Source organism: Trachypithecus francoisi, unplaced genomic scaffold, assembly GCF_009764315.1.
Source record: "Trachypithecus francoisi isolate TF-2019V2 unplaced genomic scaffold, Tfra_2.0 Contig01436, whole genome shotgun sequence".
Taxonomy (NCBI): domain Eukaryota; kingdom Metazoa; phylum Chordata; class Mammalia; order Primates; family Cercopithecidae; genus Trachypithecus; species Trachypithecus francoisi.
This window is the reverse complement of record NW_022681430.1, coordinates 3,279,330-3,299,808: the sequence shown is the minus strand read 5'-3', so window position 1 is coordinate 3,299,808 and position 20,479 is coordinate 3,279,330. Positions and strand designations below refer to the sequence as shown.

General features: G+C 38.0%; 1 protein-coding gene across 2 annotated transcripts in view; it reads right to left on the bottom strand.

Moving 5' to 3' along the window:
* Window positions 1–20,479, bottom strand: part of HELLS (helicase, lymphoid specific) — a 59,487-nt gene that overhangs the window by 7,623 nt on the left and 31,385 nt on the right. Inside the window, exons 10-20 of one of the 2 annotated variants that reach the window (XM_033225109.1) lie at window positions 20,035–20,178; window positions 14,482–14,678; window positions 12,974–13,070; window positions 11,907–12,044; window positions 7,089–7,250; window positions 4,989–5,128; window positions 4,717–4,849; window positions 3,179–3,268; window positions 2,980–3,099; window positions 1,874–1,990; window positions 377–536 (exon numbers count right to left, since the gene is read on the bottom strand). In XM_033225109.1, coding sequence (XP_033081000.1) covers window positions 377–536; window positions 1,874–1,990; window positions 2,980–3,099; window positions 3,179–3,268; window positions 4,717–4,849; window positions 4,989–5,128; window positions 7,089–7,250; window positions 11,907–12,044; window positions 12,974–13,070; window positions 14,482–14,678; window positions 20,035–20,178 — 1,498 coding nt within the window. The remainder of the gene's footprint in view (window positions 1–376; window positions 537–1,873; window positions 1,991–2,979; window positions 3,100–3,178; window positions 3,269–4,716; window positions 4,850–4,988; window positions 5,129–7,088; window positions 7,251–11,906; window positions 12,045–12,973; window positions 13,071–14,481; window positions 14,679–20,034; window positions 20,179–20,479) is intronic. The other variant, XM_033225099.1, reaches the window with a different exon arrangement.

The window sequence follows — 20,479 nt, the reverse complement described above, 5'->3', positions numbered from 1 at the left end:
ATGTATGTAATAACTCAACTGAAAAATGTCAGCATTAAAAAAATCCCTTCAAAATTTTCTACAAAATTAACTAAAAAACTGACAAATGTGAGCACAGTGGCTCACATCTATAACCCCAACACTTGGAGAGGCTGAGGCAGGATGAACACTTGAGTCCAGGTGTTCAAGAACAACCTGGGTAAAAAAGTTAAACGGTGTCTTAAACGGACCTCGTGATGCACCCACCTCGGCATCCCAAAGTGCTGGGATTACAGGTGTGAGACACAGCACCCAGCCCAGGCTGTAACATTTCATAAAGAATACAAAAACAATTACAAAAATCCACAACACATAATGCACAATTTAAACAATAAAGCACTACGTAAGTGTTATTTACTTTTATGGATGATCAGCTTTTCCAGTTTCCTTTTAGCAGCTGCTCTTTCCACAATTTTCTGATCTACAGTATTTGCTGTAACCAGGCGATAAACAACAACTGGCTTTGTCTGACCAATTCTATGGCATCTATCCTGGGCCTGAAGATCCGACTGGGGGTTCTTAAAGTTAAAAAGAAAAATAACATTTAACGGTATTAGCTTAAAATTAACGTAAACTCATGTGGATAAACTCAACATGAATAATGTAGTCACAAACTTTTAAACAGTGGTGTCTTAATTTAAACTTCCAGAGTGGCTTCATAGATAAAATTATCATTCCACAGATCCTTGGCAATATTAACAAAAAAGTTTAAATACCCCAAAGAAAACATTTCAGGCTGGGCACAATGACTCACTTCTGTAATCTCAGCATTTTGGGAGGCCAAGGCAGGAGAATCATGTGAGGATAAAAGCTCAAGACCAGCCTAAGCAAAACAGTGAGGCATGGTCTCACTAATTTCTACATTTTTTGTGGGCATGGTAGCATGTACTCATAGACCCAGCTACTCAAGAGGATGATGTGGGGGGATCACTTGAACCCAAAAGGTCAAGGCTACTGAGCCGTGATGGTGTCACTGCACTCAAGCCTGGGTGATAAAGTGAGACCCTGTCTCTAAAAACAAAAGTTAAAAAAAAAATTCAATTTTTACATGCAGAAAACTTTATGAAGAAATAACTCTTAGCTGAAAATGGTAATCTTTTCAAAATATGGGTATCTTTTCAAAATAGGTAAGTAAAAATGGGTATCTTTTCAAAATAGGTAAGTAAATTTGTAACATGTACAATTAAAAATTAAAAATTCAGAATGGCCAGGCGCAGTGCCTCATGCTGGTAATGCTGGTAATCTCAGCACTTTGGGAGGCTGAGGAGGGTGGATCACCTGACATCAGTTCGGGACCAGCCTGGCCAACATGGTGAAACCCCATCTCTAATACAAAAATTAGCTGGGCATGGTGGCGGGAAACTGTTATCCCAACTACTTGGGAGGCTGAGGCAGGAGAATCACTTGAACCCGGGAGGGGCAGGCAGTGAGCGGAGTCCGCGCCATTGCACTCCAGCCTGGGCAACAAGAACGAAATTCCATCTCAAAAAAATTTAAAAATTCAGAATGTAGGCTGGGCGTGGTGGCTCAAGCCTACAATGCCAGCACTTTGGGAGGCCGAGGTGGGCGGATCACCTGAGATAAGGACTCGAGACAAGTCTGGCCAACATGGCGAAACCTCGTCTCTACTAAAAACACAAAAAGCCTGGCATGGTGGTGCACACCTGTAGTCCCAGCTACTTGGGAGGCTGAAGCAAGAGAATCACTTGAACCCGGGAGGTGAAGGTCGCAGCGAGCCGAGATCATGCCACTGCACTCCAGCCTGGGCGACAGAGTGAGACTCCATTTCAAAAAAAAAAAAAAAAATCTAAATGGAAATATAATCAGCATATTCCTTTCTGTACATCCAACTTACCCAATCACTATCATAAATGATAACTGTATCTGCTGCAGTCAGATTAATGCCCAGGCCACCAGCTCGTGTACTCACTAAGAAGATAAATACCTCTGGATCCATGTTGAAGCTGTGCATCTAAAAGCAAAAAGGATGTAAATACAACAGATTAAAAGAAATCTACCATCAAGACTGAAGGAGAAAAATGTTTTGTTACAACTATTAAAGTGTTAAACAAAGGAGGCCAAACAAATCATTCAGATCTATAAAACAATTATGTTAACAAAATCTGTACTGTTACCTTTTATCATCCAAGCACCTATATTAAAGAGATCTTAATTTTGTTAAAAACCATGTATCACAACAACGTTTAAATAAGAAAAGCTAGTATCAAAAAATGATGAAAAAATTGTAGTTGTTGTCTTTACACATGGGGTGACTAGGAGGATGAACTGACTAGAAGCGGGTACAGGAAACTTTCTGGGCTCATAGTAACATCTATATCTTAATAGGGATTAGGTATAAATTTACATACGCATTTGTCAGAAAGATTCAGCAAATGTATACATTATTTGCTTCAGTATGTGTAAATTTTACCCCAAAAGATAAAATATGCTGAAGTCATTATGGAAAAGGGTAGTATCATCTGTAATTTATTTTAAAATGCACCAAAAAAAAAAAAACAGGATTAAATGTTGAATGGATACAGCAATGCTGCTATTGCAGGAAACGTGTTTTTAAAAAGGTATAGTCAAATGTTAGCAGCAGATTGTACGCGGATTTACAGTTGCTTTTTTTTTTTTCAATTTTGCCATACACTTGATATTTTCATAATAGAAAGTTGAGAACAGGGCAAAAAGACAAAAAATTTCCTACTATTCCAATATTCTTATAGTGATGGTTAAGTAGGATATTATTAAGATTGTGCCAGAAGATATATATATTTGAGAATGAAAAATTAAGACTTCTTAGTACTAAATCAAAATGTTTGTTTTTGATAAAACCACAGGGTTTCTGGTCATTTCTATCTTTTTATCAATTTGTGGGTCTATTTACAATATTACTTCAGAAATCAAGATAGGAATTATAAAAGAATCGTTTGGGATGTATGACATAAGTAGCCTTACGTTTTTTTCTCTCTCTGAGTAAGACATGGACCCATCAAGCCTGCTGAAGTTGAAATCTCTGAGATGGCAGTAATCCATCAAAATGTCCAACATGCTTGTCATTTGTGAAAAAAGCAGCACCTGAAATAAAACATCTTAATATTTATAACAATTAATAAAAAAAAATTGAACAATCCAAAATTCCAATCAAAAGTATCACCTTGTGACCTCTTCTTTTTAGTTCTGGCAGCATTCGATCCAAAATTAAGAATTTCCCAGAATTTGTTACCAATTCTTCATCAATCTTAAAAATGGGCAAAGAGAGAAAAAATTGAGAGAAAAATGTCATTTGCTTTGTTAAAACAAAAGCCATTTGGAAAGTTCAATTTTCAATGCTAAGTCTCTTAATAAAATTAAAAACTGACCTGTTATTCAATCTTTGTAAATCAGAAAATAGTTATTACTCACAGACGTACTCTACAATGTAAAACCAGCAACTTCACAAAAACAAAATAAAATACAAATATAACTTTGATCTAACCTCAACACTCCTCCCTCCAAGTCGTTGTGAAAGAGAACAATTATGTCAAACTTACTGGGTACATACTCAGGCTTATTCTTTATCATTGAGTTATTTCCAATTAAATGTATATGTAAACTACTGCTAGAATTCTTACCAGAAATTAGAGAAAATACAGGAGCTGATAAGTAATCCAAATACTGTGGATAAACTTTTTCACCTTCTGGTGAAATGACCTCATGAGAGAGCTACTTCCATTTGAGTGGGAAGTTTTGTCTTCTTTCTTACTCTAATAAAGATGTAAAGCAGTGTACCTCTCAAATGGGGACAATTTTGCCCTCCACCTATCCCCAGGGTATATTTGGTGGTGGCAGCAAACTTTTTAGTTGTCATAACTGAGGAAAGTGAATACTATTGGCATCTAACGGGTAGAAGACAGGGATGCTGCTAAATGTCCTAAGTGCACGGAACATTACCTCCTAAGAAAGAATTATCTGGCCCAAAATGTCAATATTGCCAGAAGTGGAAAAGTCTATTGCAAACTACTTCGAAACAAGGGTTATTGAGGGTTACTAAGAATTTATTTATATTAATATTATGCTATCTTTCTATCAATTACAAGGAAAGAAACTTCATTTATTTAATATGAAAACCTCCAAATAAAAATTAGTTTTATTCTATGGTTATCTGTTGATCTTTAAGTAATGAGCAACCAGGTTGATTTTGATAAGCCACATATTAATAATAAAAGAAACAGTGAAAAGATGACCACTCTCTCTAAAATATAGCAAGTAAATATGCAGAGTACAAATCAATTACTAAATTTAGAATTATTAGCTGTTCACATAAAACATGTAAATAAAAATATTAGTTGCATAGAGGCCAGGCATGGTGGTTCTTGCCTGTAATCCTAGCACTCTGGGAGGCTGAGGCAGGATTGCCTGAGAAAGCAGGAGTTTGAGACCAGACTGAGAAACACAGCAAGACCCTGTCTCTATAAAAAATAAAAAAATAAAAAAAACTAGTTGCTCATAGAAAGTGACCATTTCTCCAACCCTGAAAAGGTTCTCTGAAATTTCAGAGCGAAGACTGTCTTAGCTTACTGAAGGATTACAATCTTAATGACAAATAGCACCATACTTATTTTTAATAATTATAATCAAAACAAAGTAACATTTCCAATATAAAAGTAATATAAATCAAAACAGTAAATTAGAATTAAATAGTATTCACCTTAACTCTTGTGTAACAGGGTCTATAGGATACTCAATCAAATATGGATGATTGCAACATTTACGAAGTAGCATCATTATATTCTGCAGCTTCAGATTAACTTCAGATTCTACAGGGATATTCACTTCCACAACAGTTCTACCAAAACAAATAATGCATATATATGACAAACCCAAAAAACGGTCACAGTTTAAAGAATTTAAAGCCAATTTAATGCATATATATGAGAAACCCAAAAAACGGTCACAGTTTAAAGAATTCATTTTCAAATTCAAACCTTTCTCGGTCCACCTCTGGCTGTATCTGACTGATCAATTTTTCCAATTCATTAGGGAAATCATCTATTTTGCTGTAATTTATTGATTTTCTAGTTCGTCGTTTTGGTCGACCAGTAGGGCTTAACTCAATTGTTTCTTTCTAAAAGGGAACGAATTAAAGGAAAGCCAGTTTATAAAGCTATATCCTTAGGTTCTAAATGTAAACAAAAAAACGCATACTTTATGTACACAATGACAATCTATAGACAAATACAAATGTTGTAGGAAATTAGTTTAATTTTAACATGGACGACAATATCTGAAAGTAAGAGGAAGGGCTTTCATATCTCAATAGGAAAAAATGAAGGGTGAATAAAACTACTTTGAACTTACACAAAAGGATTCAATACCTTAAAGATGAAATACAGCTCCAGAAATTTGCACTACTTAGGATATTTCTTCAGACTGGTTAACACTGCATGAAATTGCTCATTAACAGACAAGTAATGTAAATTCGTAAATAGCTAGACCTTTCCTTTAATTATAATTAATTATTAAAAAGGGAGAAGAGGCCAAGCTCGGTGGCTCACGCCTGTAATCCTAGCACTTTGGGAGGCCAACGCGGGTGAATCACCTGGGTCAGGAGATCGAGACCATCCTGGCTAACGTGGTAAAATCCCATCTCTACTAAAAAAATAGAAAAAAATAGCCAGCCATGGTGGCGGGTACTCAGCTACTCGGGAGGCTGAGGCAAGAGAATGGCGTGAACCTGGGAGGTGGAGCTTGCAGTCAGCCAAGATCGTGCCACTACACTCCAGCCTGGGCGACAGAGCGAGACTCTGTCTCAAAGAAGGGAAAAAAAAAAAAAAAAGGGAGAAGAGAGTCTAGTGGTTCTATTGTTTAAAAATGCATGACAATAAATATTTTGAAAAGAAAATCTACAGGTCCATAGTGGACAATAAAAAATCTGGACAGTTAAACAAAACTTAAGGGTCTCTTTGAGTTAAATGATAATAACATCCTACCTCTATCTCTTATAATATGGTGGGTAATAATAAGGTTCTCAATAACCTTCAGTAAAGAAATTGTACAGGTTGAACATCCCTAACGGGAAAATAGAAATTCTCCAATAAGCATTTCCTTTGAGTGTCGTATCAGCACTCACAAAGTTTCACATTTTGGAGCAACTCAGATTTTGGATGCTGTATATTTGGAGATTAGTCTAGTTGCCAAGTCCTTAGTACAGGGATTCTCAAATAATTGTGTGCTTGTTAAAAATGAATTTCCAAGTTCATCTCCAGAAAGCATTAGAGTTAATCTGTATGGAAATCTAAATTTTTATTTTATTTTATTTATATTTTTTGAGACGGATTTTCGCTCTTCTTCCCCAGGCTGGAGTACAATGGCGCAATCTCGGCTCACCGCAACCTCCACCTCCAACCTCCACCTCCCGAGTTCAAGCAATTGTCCTGCCTCTGCCTTCCTGAGTAGCTGGGATTACAGGTATGCGCCACCACACCCGGCTAATTTTGTGTTTTCAGTAGAGACAGGGTTTCTCCATGTTGGTCAGGCTGGTCTCAAACTCCCAACCTCAGGTGATCTGCCGCATCGGCCTCCCAAAGTGCTGGGATTACAGACATGAACCACTGTGCCAGGCCTAAATTTTTAGTAAGTATTCCAGATGACTGCAAAGCAATTAATACAAGGATTATCACTTACATTTTAGCAGGACTGCAGATACTAGGAAACAACTTTTGCCACTGGCCTTATGCCTTATACCCCAGATACAAATTCACCCACGTCCTGAAAATAAACAAGGGGCCATTAAAACTAGAATTTAGGCCAGGCACAATTGCTAACACCAATAATCCCAGCACTTTGGGAGGCCAAGGAGGGCGGACTGCTTAAGCCCAGGAGTCTGAGACCAACCTGGAAAACAAGGCAAAAAGCCAGTCTCTACAAAAAAAAATTAGCCAGGTAGGTAAAGGCTGCAGTGAGCAGCGATTGTTCCACTGCACTCCAGCCTGGGTGACAGAGCAACATCTTGTCTCAAAAAAAAAGGGAAAAAAGAGAAATTTTATGTCAAGTTTCCTTTACAATACATTTCAAAACCACTATACCTCACTGGATCCAAACATGTTTGCAATTGTACGGTTCACAATGGCTGTATAAAAGATCTCCTGCTTCTTTGAAAGTGGAGCATAAACGACTACCTCTCGTTTAGGAGGAACTTCAAGAGCAACATCAGACTTCAGTCTTCTCAATAAGAAAGGTGTTAAAATCTAAAATTAAAACATGAACAGAAAAATATGAGTATTAAACATTCTTATTTTTTCAAGGAATACTGTCCCCATATACTCCTTTACCTTCTTTTGACTTCCTATATAAGTAATATCAAATCTCAAAAGGTGAAAATATCTTCTTGAGATTTTCCCAGACCAGACCAAATGGTAAACTCACAGTATTTGTCCGCAGCATTTCAGAATTTACTTTTCTTTTAAAAATTGTAAGAATCTATCTCAAATAATTTTAAAAGTAAAAATATAAAGGTAGCATTTGTATTTCTTAGGGTTAAAGTTTCAGTTATAGCCCACAACTTTTAAAATGAGATTTTATCAGAACCATACAAAAGGGGAAATAATAAAAATGAATAAAAATTTTTAAAAATTGTTTTAAATAATGAGTACAAAAAGTAGAAATAATAAGACCTAGTATTTCGTAGCACAAACAAAAAGGTGACTACAGTCAACAGTAATTTAACTTTTACATTTCAAAATATAAGGAAGAATATAACTGGAGGCCAGGTGCAGTGACTTACGCTTGTAATCCCAGCACTTTGGGAGGCCGAGGCAGGTGAATCACCTGGGTCAGGAGTTTGAGCTCAGCCTGGTGAATATGGTAAAACCCCACCTCCACTAAAAATATAAAAATTAGCTGGGCTTGCTGGCAGGTGCCTATAATCCCAGCTACTCAAGACGCTGAGGCAGGAGAATTGTTTGAACCCAGGAGGCAGAGGTTGCAGTGAGCCAGGAATGTGCCACTGCACTCCAGCCCGGGTTGACAGAGCAAGACTCTGTCTCCACACACACACACAAAAAAAAAGGTATATAGCTGGATCATGTGTAACTAGATCATTAATCCAGGATAATTAAAATTAAAAAAGGAAAATAAATGCTTGAGGGGATGGATACCCCATTCTCCATGATATGATTATCATGCATTACATTTCTGTATCAATATCAAAACATATAGCTCATAAATATATACACCTACCATGTACCCAAAAAACTAAAAACTTTAAAAAAACTTAAATTTTTTAATAGAATGAGGTTTTAGACTCAGTAAAAAGCCAGCTGACCTAGTGATGCAGACATACAAGTTTCTTCTGTAAGTTCTAAAGTTTCATGTTTAAAATTATTCTCTTTCATTAGCTGAGGTGGTTACAAATGATTATCACATTTATAAAGAGAACACAGAAGCAACAGACAATTATGTCATTATTAAAATATTTGGGTCATTAAAAGAGCACAAACACTTGTTTAAAATCATTGTAGGCTGGGCACGGTGGCTCAAGCCTATAATCCCAGCACTTTGGGAGGCCGAGACGGGCGGATCACGAGGTCAGGAGATCGAGACCATCCTGGCTAACACGGTGAAACCCTGTCTGTACTAAAAAAAAAATACAAAAAACTAGCCGGGCGTGATGGCGGGCACCTGTAGTCCCAGCTACTTGGGAGGCTGAGGCAGGAGAATGGCGTAAATCCGGGAGAAGGAGCTTGCAGTGAGCTGAGATCCGGCCACTGCACTCCAGCCCGGGCAACAGAGTCAGATTCCGTCTCAAAATAAGTAAATAAATAAAATCATTGTATACTCTAGGTCAGCCGTGGTAGCTCACACCTGTAATCCCAGCAGTTTAGGAGGCCGAGGTGGGCAGATCACCTGAGGTCAGAAGTTTGAGACTAGCCTGGCCAACATGGTGAAATGCCGTCTCCACTAAAAAAATACAAAAAATTCAGTCAGGTGTGGTGGCGGGATTATAGAATCCCAGCTACTCGGAGGCTGAGGCAGGAGAATGGCTTGAACTTGGGAGACGGAGGTTGCAGTGAACCAAGATCATGGCACTGCACTCTAGCCTGGGCGACAGAGACTTCGACTCTTTTAAAAAAAAGTAATAATAATAAAAAATAAAAAATTGTATACTCTTTATATCCCTGCCTCCAACAGTAACAATAGTTTACATATATTAATCATATATAATAAAGCTCATTTTCAGGACTCTGGATTTAAATACCCAACAGGTATAGGGTTAATCACAGACTATTACCAGAGATAGTAAACACATTAACAGTGTTGGTAACTACAGATACCAATCCAAAAACAAATATGCCCACAGGCAAATCAGGAAAAATATGTAAATGCTTCATAAATACGCCCACAAACATGTCCGGCCAGGCGCAGTGGCTCACGCCTGTAATCCCAGGACTTTGGCAGGCCGAGGGGGACGGATCACGAGGTCAGGAGATGGAGACCATCCTGGCTAACACGGTGAAACCCCGTCTCCTACTAAAAAATAGAAAAAATTAACCAGGCGTGGTGGCGGGCGCCTGTAGTCCCAGCTACTTGGGAGGCTGAGGCAGGAGAATGGCATGAACTCGGGAGGCGGAGCTTGCAGTGAGCTGAGATCACACCACTATACTCCCGCGTGGGCGCCGAAGCGAGACTCCGTCTCAGAAAAATAAAAAAAAAAACATGTCCACGTCTTTAAGAAAAACATGAAATAACGAGATATTTTTCTACCACATCCACTGACAAATATTATAGTTTGATGTTAACTGAAATGGCAAATATGTAGAATAAGGGGCACACCATACCGCTGAAACACATGTATAAAAAAAGTATTTATATATGTTTTTCCTAGTATACAAGCCTTCTAAGCGGACAGAAACAAGTAAGAGTTATACAAGACCCATCTACCAAAAATTAGCTGGACCTGGTGGCTTGCACCTTTGGTTCCAGCAACTCAGGAGGGTGAGGCAGAAGGATCACTTGAACCCAGGAGTACGAGTCGGAGGCTGCAGATACCAACCTAATGACCAACGATGGCACCACTACTCTCCTGCCTGGATGTCAGAGTCTCCCAAAAAAAAAAAAAATCTGTTGGCCGGGTGCAGTGGCTCACACCTGTAATCCCAGAAATTTGGGAGGCTGAGACGGGCAGATCACTTGAGGTCAGGAGTTTGAGACCAGCCTGGCCAACATGGTAAAACCTGGTCTCCAGTAAAAATACAAAAAAATTAGCTGGGTGTGGTGGCACACACCTGTAATCCCAGCTACTCAGGAGGGTGAGGCAGGAAAAATCGCTTGAACCTGGGAGGCAGAGGTTGCAGTGAGCCAACATTGCGCCACTGCACTCCAGGCCTGGGCAACAGAGTGAAACTCTGTCTCAAAAAAAAAAAAAAAAAAAATCTATTAGTTATACTTTGGAGATAAGAAAGTGCAGAAGGAAAACAGAAAGTTTCGCTTTTTACTTTTTATTTTCTAAATGTTTATAATATTTAAAAATATCTTACCGTGTACACACAATTTTAAAATAAAAAATTTTAAATAAATAATTTATAAAAGTTATACTGCTTTTGGTCTTCCATATGGGGCGGAAATAGAAAAGTAGCAAGCTTAGAGAACTTTAAATGGAAAGTAAAAACAAAATTTTTTACTATGCAATGTTTATGCAAAGTATTACCAGATATTGACAGAGATAGTAAACACATTACCAGTGTTGGTATCTACAGACACCAATCCAAAAACAAATATGCCCACAGGCAAATCAAGAAAATTATGTAAATGTTTCTTAAACATGTTAAAACACTTCCGGCCAGGCACAGTGGCTCAGCTTGTAATCCCAGCACTTTGGGAGACCGAGGCAGGCGGATCACGAAGTCAGGAGATGGAGACCATCCTGGCTAACACGGTGAAACCCCATCTCTATGCAAACATTGCATTAAAAAAAGGAAAGAATTCCTGCATATAGAAAATAGTTAAGAAAATATACTAGCGATTTAAAACTATCTCCAACTAATCTGAATTCATTTTGAATGAAAACTTTTTCCTTCAGTAATGCATTAAAACATAATTACGACAAAGCATAAAAGTAATATAAACTCAAATTTAAGCACAGTATTGCACAGAATATTCTTATTGCTAGAACATTCAAAAACTGACCCTATTTTTGATAAACTGTTGAATTTGGATAGATATAATAAAAGTCCATTATCATATCTTAATATTAATGGAAATTTGAAGTTATCTTCAATTCCAGTGAGCCCTGTTAAGGAATTATCAACTACGACAATCACTACAAATGTTTAATCAAAAGGCAGATTATCATTTCTCAGGAATATCTATCTACCTGTATATTCTGTGAAGTAACCTGTAAAGACCAATTCTGTAAATATTCATTGTCTTGACTCTCTAATTAAATTTCCTAAGAAGAGAAACTTAATCCTTTGCTATACTATATGGATTTAACTACTGATGAGGATGTGATGTCAAAACACATCTCTTCCTAAACAAGTCATTTACCCCAATAATTCATACTGGGACATTTAAAAGCTTCTATAACTATTGGCACATTGAAATTTCGATCATTGGCTAGTCACAGCAGGGAAAAAGGAAAATTTTAAATATAAACACACACGCTTGTGCACATGAACACACAAAAAGACACCATAAACAAAGTTTATCCCAAAAAGTGAGGGGAAAGAAATTCTTCGCAACATACAGACCATTAACTTATTTTTAACATAGTTATTATAAACCATTAAGAAATAAATATTCCAACACACGTTGGAATATGGTCACAAGGAACTATCTATAAACATCTCAATTCAGCAATAATCATCCTTTTTAATCTCTGCAACACACTGTAAAGGACTTCTAACCTCAAAACTGGTATGAAGTTTGAGTAAATAAGTATTTTCATATGGATGTATGTCATATAAATCTTTTCCGGAGGGCAATTTGCCTTCAAAGAAGCCATCATCTGTAAATTCTAACACATACATTCTAGGAATTCTTTCCTAAGGAAATAGCCAGTAATGGGCAAAGGTGTAGTGTTAAGTAGAGACACTACAACCTTGTTTATATTGTAGAAAATTTTGAAAAGAGGAAGAGATAGGTATAATTAATTATAGTAGAACAGGACAATGGGATAATAAAGTTATTAAAAACCACTGATTTAAATCTACATGTAGTAAAAGGAAAATAATTTTCTGGTAACTGTTTAAAAGACTATCTTAAGGAATAATTTTATTTTTACAATCTTTTTCTTCATAAAATATAGATAAAACACACATGTTTACACAAAGACAGAAAAGAGTCTGGACTGTCACATAACACAACACAATCATTCCACATACACTGCTAGGAAGTACAATTTTAAGAGGAAGTGATATTTTTACTTTTCAGTTCTCTCTTGCCTCACATTTTTCTCATGAACATGTATAAACTTTAATATCAGAAAAAATGATAAAGACTTCGAATAAAATTGCTACACAACTGAGAAGCTTTTCAGGCTCACGTGACTAGATTACCTTTGAAAGATAATGTTTCTCTAAATTAAAGATAGGTAGGATGGGGTAGGAATTACAGAAAGCAATAAAAATAGATGAGACAGCAGTCATGCAAGGATGTAAATTATAAAAGCACTATTGGCAAGCATTCCATAAAAACCATTCCATAAAAACCACCGATTTCTGTTTTGTGCTTGACAAACTTCTCTGTAACCATTGGGGTAAAATGAGTATACTATCTGAAAAGGACAAAACTTAGGTAAGCACTTGAGTCCTGTCATAAAACTCAAGAGAAGAAAAAACAAAGGAGTCGTTTAAATGTAGGAGGACCTTCATTTTTCAAATCTACACTACAAAGGATTAGACAGGTGATCTCCAGAGTTCCTTTTATACTCTATCGAGCCTATGGTTAAGCAGAATAAGAAAACATAGAAAACCTGGTGCAGCATATGCAATACATTCTGCTCTCTTTCTTTAGCAATAATATCTTCAGCAGTTTCAGAAAGACTAGTGATGTCAAACCAAGACTCAAAGCTGGAAAAGAAAAATGTTTAAGTTAACCACATAAATTCAGTTATGTCAACATGATACATGATTTATTATTTACAGTAATATTCTTGTGATACTGAAACATAGTATTGTTGTACCAAATCCTTAGGTGCAATTTTTAAAAATTATAATGGAAAAGAACACATTCAAACAACAAAGATAAATTGATTGGATTTTTGAACCATCAAGAACTGTGAGCTTAAAGGGAACACTTTTCTGATTTATAAATAGATTAACAACCGTACAATAGTATAAAAATCAATAAGACTAAGGTATATATTTATAATTTTACTTTACAAAAGTGAGACCTATCTCTGAAAACCAAAGTCATAGGATTTTCTCCACCAGTCTTAAGTACTTTAAAATTCAACATATACATAACTTGACAATATTATACATGCTTATTCCTTCCCAATGTTAAAAATATACATATTACAATGAGCAATTAAGTATGAGCATGCAGATTAATAATATATAATAGGTAACATTATATCCAACTGTGGAAAATGCTAGTAACATTTATGCAGTAGACTAGATGTTCCCAAACTTGGATCACCAGAATTATGTTCAAAAAAAGATTCTCAACTCCTATCTTGACACTGTAATTCAGTATGTCTGCATAGGACCTGGAATTCTTGTCTTTCAATAATAGCGCCCAGAGTCACAATAAGGTAGCCTACCTTGAGACATCATTCGGTAACCAGATTTGAAATAAATTCCCAAAATTTAAAATTATTTTTCCACATCCAATTAGCTTACTTCCTTCACTGATGCCAAAACAACTATAAATTACCTTTTTTGCCCAGGTTATATTTCTGTTTTAATCAGTTTTAGATTATGTTAACAGTACCTCCTCCTCCATTCTGAAGTTACTAATTACTTTCTGAAAACTTTTATTTCTGATTGTATTATATAAGCTAAGATTCAAACATAGTTTCCAGAATTAAAACACTATGTTTACATTGGGAGACCCCAGTTTTAACTTTGGCTCTGGTGCTAACTAGTCTTACCTTGTAACAACTCTACACCTAGGTTTTCTTTTATGTGAGATAGGGAATAATTTAACAACTCTATTGTCTCTGGTTGTTTCATGAGGATATAATGAGAAAAATCCATCTTAAAATGTTTTACAAAGGTAACATATAAAAGAACCTTATTATAAAAATATTATCTTAAAGTAGCATTCAGTAGTCTTCCTTTAACCAATGCAAAAAGTTTTAAATAATCTTTTCTTAATCTGCTCTCACATAATTTGTGACAGGAGTAGAACATACAATATACACCAAAAAGAACTTGCCAAATATTTGGCATTTTAATTCAGTTACTGAAAAGAAAGTACTTTTAACTAACAGCACAGATTTTTGAGGTTAAATCTTTAAATAACTGGCTTACCCACCTTTTCAAGTCATCAAATACATCTGGCAACAAAAAGTTTAGCAATGACCAAAGTTCTGATAAATTGTTTTGCAAGGGAGTACCAGTCAAAAGAAGTTTGTTATCAGCATTGAATCGTTTTAACTCCCTGATTAGACGGCACTTCATATTCTTAATCCTGTGTCCTTCATCTACTATTAAGTATTTCCAATAGCAATGCTAGAAAATGAATTGAGGAAAAAGATTTTTAAACAGTGATCTCACAATTTTTCTAACAAGAATTCTAAAAAATAAAACATCTATTATGAGGGATGGATGTTGAATTTTATCAAATGTAATTTCAGTAACTACTGAGATGATCATGTTTTCATTTGATCCACTTACAAGGATTCCTAAAATTGATAGATATTTCAGTTCCTGGAAGAGTTATCTACTAAAATACGCAATAAAGCTTGAACTCCACCTATTCTGAATTTAAGATTTCCCTATTCAGACCTTAGTCAACGCAGCTGTAGCTTTCTTTTCTAATGTTTTCCCAAGTTTTGATATTAATGTTATGCTAGACTACTAAAAATTGAGTTTTTATTAGTTCCATATGCGCTGAAACATCAAATAGCACTAGAATTTTCCCTTCTTTATTTAAGCAATTTATATTTTCACAGAAAGTCACCCATTCACTTTCACAAAGTTATCATGAAAATGTTTTAACTTTCTCATTTTAGTATCTGTAATTTCTCATATATCTTTATCAGGAAAATTTATAATTAATCTAATTTATATTAACATACAGAAATATGAAGTATTTCTGGAAATATAAATAACAATCTGAAAAATAGAGGTATCCTTAAAAAATGGGACTGACAAATTGAGGAAAGAGTATAGAGAATGTTTTGCATTTTGCTTTATATATCCCAAAAGAATCAAAAAAGTTTATAGTATTGTGTCTTCTTTATTAAAATAACTAGGAAGAGATTTATTTTCCTGGCAATATGGTAAAACCAGAAAACCTGAATTATCTCTCACTGTTAAGACAGCTATCTAAAAATGCCAGATAAAAATATAAAATATCCTTTGCAGGGCACAGTGGCTCAGGCCTGCAATCCCAGCACTTTGGGAGGCCAAAGCAGACAGATTACCTGAGATCAGGAGTTTCAGACCAGCCTGGCCAACTTCGTTAAACCCCATCTCTACTAAAAACACAAAAATTAGCCGGACGTGGTGGCACACGCCTGTAATCCCAGCTACTCAGGAGGCTGAGGGAGGAGAATTGCTTGAGCAGGGAGACGGAGGCTGCAGTGAGTCGAGATCCTGCCACTGCACTGCAGCCTGGGTGACAGAGTGAGACTGTCTCAAAAAAAAAAAATCGGGCTGGGCACGGTGGCTCACACCTGTAATCCCAGCACTTTGGGAGGCCAAGGCAGGGGAATCAGAAGGTTAGGAGATCGAGGCCAGCTTGACCAACATGGTGAAACCCCGTTTCTACTAAAAATACAAAAAACAGCCAGGCGTGGTGGTGACTGCCTATAATCCCAGCTACTCAGGAGGCTGAGACAGGAGAATCGCTTGAACCTGGGAGGCAGAGGTTTCAGTGAGCCAAGACGGTGCCACTGCACTCCAGCCTGGGCAACAGAGCGAGACTCCGTCTCCAAAAAAAAAAAATGTATATGTATATATATCCTTTTATAATGGGTAGGTGAGAGAAAAAAAAAACAAGGAAACAAATGATGAGCAATCTGAAAGCCAAATTAGCAAGTGAACTCAGTCACTTCCGCTAGCACTCAGCAACAAAAGCCCTGGAACCTCACACTCAGAGTAAGCTAAAATTCTTGAAATGATAACATAAGCTCACTGAAATGGAAAACTTAAAAGTTTCTAGCCACTGGCAAATGAAATGGACAAGGAAGCTTAACTATTTCATTATAGGATGGGTACGGAAAACAGATTAGAAGGGTCTTCATGTTATATTACTGAGTAGAAAACACAAATTGCAAAAGTGAATGCAGGCCAGAAGCAGTGGCTCACACTGTACTCCCAGCACTTTGTGAGGCCTAGGCAGGTGGATGGCTTGAGACACCCTGTCCCTACAAAAAAATACAAGAAACAGGCGTGGTGACAGACGTCTGTAGTCCCGGCTACTCAGGAGACTGAGGTAGAAGAATCACTTGAGCCCAGGAGGTTCAGGCTACAGTGAGCTGAGATCGTGCCGCAGGACTCCCAGCCTGGGTGACAAAGTGAGACCCTGTCTCAGACCAAAAAAAAAAATGAATGTATAGTATGATCATATGTGCAAATTATACCTACATGTTAGCTACAATTATTGAGTATAAAGTAGTTCTCTGGGAGGCTGAGGTGGGCAGATCACGAGGGCAGGAGATCGAGACCACCCTGGCTAACACAGTGAAACCCCGTCTCTACTAAAATTACAAAAAAATCAGCCGGGCGTGGCAGGGGGTGCCTGTAGTCCCAGCTACTCAGGAGGCTGAGGCAGAAGAATGGCATGAACCTGGGAGGCAGAGCTTGCAGTGAGCTGAGATCGCGCCACTGCGCTCCAGCCTGGGCGACAGAGCAAGACTCCGTCTCAAAAAGCAGGAAGAAAAAAAAAAAACGGTAGTTCTCAGGTAGAATTACAGGTGCTTTTACATCTTCTTGTACACTACCCTTTTAAAAAACTGGTATATATTACTTTCACTGTAAAGAAATGCTTTGGCCGGGTGTGGTGGCTCAAGCCTGTAATCCCAGCACTTTGGGAGGCCGAGACGGGCGGATCATGAGGTCAGGAGATCGAGACCATCCTGGCTAACACGGTGACACCTCGTCTCTACTAAAAATACAAAAACTAGCTGGGCGAGGTGGCGGGCGCCTGTAGTCCCAGCTACTGGGGAGGCTGAGGCAGGGGAATGGCGTAAATCCGGGAGGCGGAGCTTGCAGTGAGCTGAGATCCGGCTACTGCACTCCAGCCCAGGCGACAGAGCGAGACTCCGCCTCAAAAAAAAAAAAAAAAAGAAATGGTTTATATCAGGGGTCCCCAACCCCCAGGCCACAGACCTGTAGGGGTCCATGGCATGTTAGGAACCAGGCCACAGAGCAGGAGGTAAGCACCTGTGAGGGAGGGAAGCTTTATGTGTATTTACAGCAAAGGGAAGCTTCATTTATATTTACAGCCACTCCCCACTGCTCACATTATGGCCTGAGCTCCGCCTCCTGTAGGATCAGGAGACAATATATTCTCATAGGAGCATGAACTCTATCGCGAACTGCATATCCAAGGGATCTGGGTTGTGCGCTCCTTATAAAAATCTAATGTTGGATGATTTGTCATTGTCTCCCATCATCCCTAGATGGAAAACAAGCTCAGGGCTACCACTGATTCTACATTATGGTGAGTTATAAAATTATTATTATTTTGAGACACAGTCTCACTTGGTTGCCCAGCCTATAGTACAGAGGCGTGATCTCTGCTCACTGCAACATCTGCCTCCCGGGTTCAAGCAATTATCCTGCCTCAGCCTCCCAAGGAGCTGGGCCACTGTGCCCATGTAATTTTTGTATTTATTAGAGATGTGGTTTCACCATGTTGGCCAGGAAGGTCTCAAACTCCTCACCTCAAGTGATCTGCCCACCTAAGCTTCCCAAAGTGCTGGGATTATACGCGTGAGCCACTACGGCCGGCCCTATTATTTCATTATGTATTACAATTTTATAATAATAAAAATAAAGTGCATAATAATTGTAATGCACTTGTATCATTCTGAAACCACCCCCCACCCATGGTACATGGAAAACTTGTCTTCCACAAAACCAGTTCCTGGTGCCAAATGGTTGCAGACTGCTGGTTTGAATTTTTTTTTTTTGAGACAGACTCTCACTGTAGCACGGGCTGGAGTGCAGTGGCGCAATCTCAGCTCACTGCAACCTCGACCTCCAGGGTTCAAGCAATCCTCGTGCCATTACAAATGTGCACCACCACACCGAGCTAATTTCTGTATTTTTAGTAGAGACACGGGTTTGTCATGTTGGCCAGGCTGGTCTGGAACTCCTGGCCTCAAGGGATCTGCCCGCCTCACCCTCCCAAAGTGCTGGAATTACTGGCATGAGCCTTCAAGCTCGGCCTGGTTTAAATACTTTTTAATGCTGTACACATTTGTCAACTTTGCTAAACTCTTTTTTTTTTTTTTTTTTGAGGCGGAGTCTCACTCTGTCGCCCAGGCTGGAGTGCAGTGGCGCAATCTCGGCTCACTGCAAGCTCCGCCTCCCGGGTTCACGCCATTCTCCTGCCTCAGCCTCCCCAGTAGCTGGGACTACAGGCGCCCGCCATCTCGCCCGGCTAGTTTTTTGTATTTTTAGTAGAGACGGGGTTTCACCATGTTAGCCAGGATGGTCTCGATCTCCTGACCTCGTGATCCGCCCATCTCGGCCTCCCAAAGTGCTGGGATTACAGGCTTGAGCCACCGCGCCCGGCCTAAACTCTTGAGCTAAGATTTCTGTAAATCATATTCCAAAGTTTTACCACCACACATGCAAAACCTGACAATATTGGTCATAATTATGCAAGTCATAATTATTCCACTTACGACTTACGTGTTTTAATTTTATGTTGAAACCATGAAGTACTTTCCTATTTCCAAGCAAGATAAACCTAAGGGTACTGCACTAAAAGGGTTCTCACATGGCCAGAGAAAGGAAAAACTAAGCAGTCAAGAATTATAAATGAATGAGGTAGAGCATTGAGGAAGAAGTTCAAAACATCAATAAATGAATTAACACAAGGCACGAAAGAAGAAGGCACAATTTTTCAATTGTGTTATGCTAACTAGAAATTATTTAAGTAAGTAGCTACAACATCAAGAAAACAGAAATGAAAATGTTAACAAATAGTCCAATAAGATACTCTAAAAATAACTTGTCTTCAAATACTCTTAATTGATTAAAATACAATAGATAGGTAAATTCCGTATATTCAAAGTAACTGTCACAAATATATCTGTAATACATTCAGAGATTAGGTCTATTTCTGGATGATTCTAAGCCATATGTTAAACTGCCATAAGCTTTAATTATATTGTTACAAATGATGGCCTTCATCCCAATCATTCTGTTAATAGAAGTCTCCAGATTCTACAGGTATATGCACAATATAATCTATAATTTCAACAACAAAAAATTAGACAAATGCTCCCAGATGGTGAGAAAGTGTTATAAATTAAGAAAAACATGTTCTGGCCGGGCGCGGTGGCTCAAGCCTGTAATCCCAGCACTTTGGGAGGCCGAGACGGGCGGATCACGAGGTCAGAAGATCGAGACCATCCTGGCTAATACGGTGAAACCCTGTCTCTACTTAAAAATACAAAAAACTAGCCGGGCGACGAGGCGGGCGCCTGTAGTCCCAGCTACTCGGGAGGCTGAGGCAGGAGAATGGCGTAAACCCGGGAGGCGGAGCTTGCAGTGAGCTGAGATCTGGCCACTGCACTCCAGCCTGGGTGGCAGAGCAAGACTCCGTCTCAAAAAAAAAAAAAAAAAAAAAAAAAGAAAAACATGTTCTATGTATTACAAAGAAACCAATGAAGATCATTTGTACCTGTAACGCATTTCGGTCTCTCATGGCTATTTCAAATGACGTGATTACCACAGGATGAATTTGCAGAGTCCCTTTCCGTTTGTAAATATTTCTTACCAATTTTTGACGTTCTTCCTGGGTTCCATGATATAACATTGTAGGGATCTGAAAAATTTTATATTGATTTATATCAAACTTAAGAACAAAATGTAAAAATTGACTATTTAGAGAATATAAATCATTCTGAGGGAAAAAATATAATTTAAAATTTCAGTTCTATTTTTCAATAGCAAAATAAGCCAAGCAATTCTAACAAATCATTGAACTACTATGGGAGAAAAATGAAAAAAAAAAAAAAAGAAAAAAGAAGTCAGGCCCAGCACAATGGCTCACACCTGTAACCTCAACACTCTGGGAAGCCAAGGCAGGCAGATCTCTAAAGTCTGCGAGTAGTTCAAGATCAACC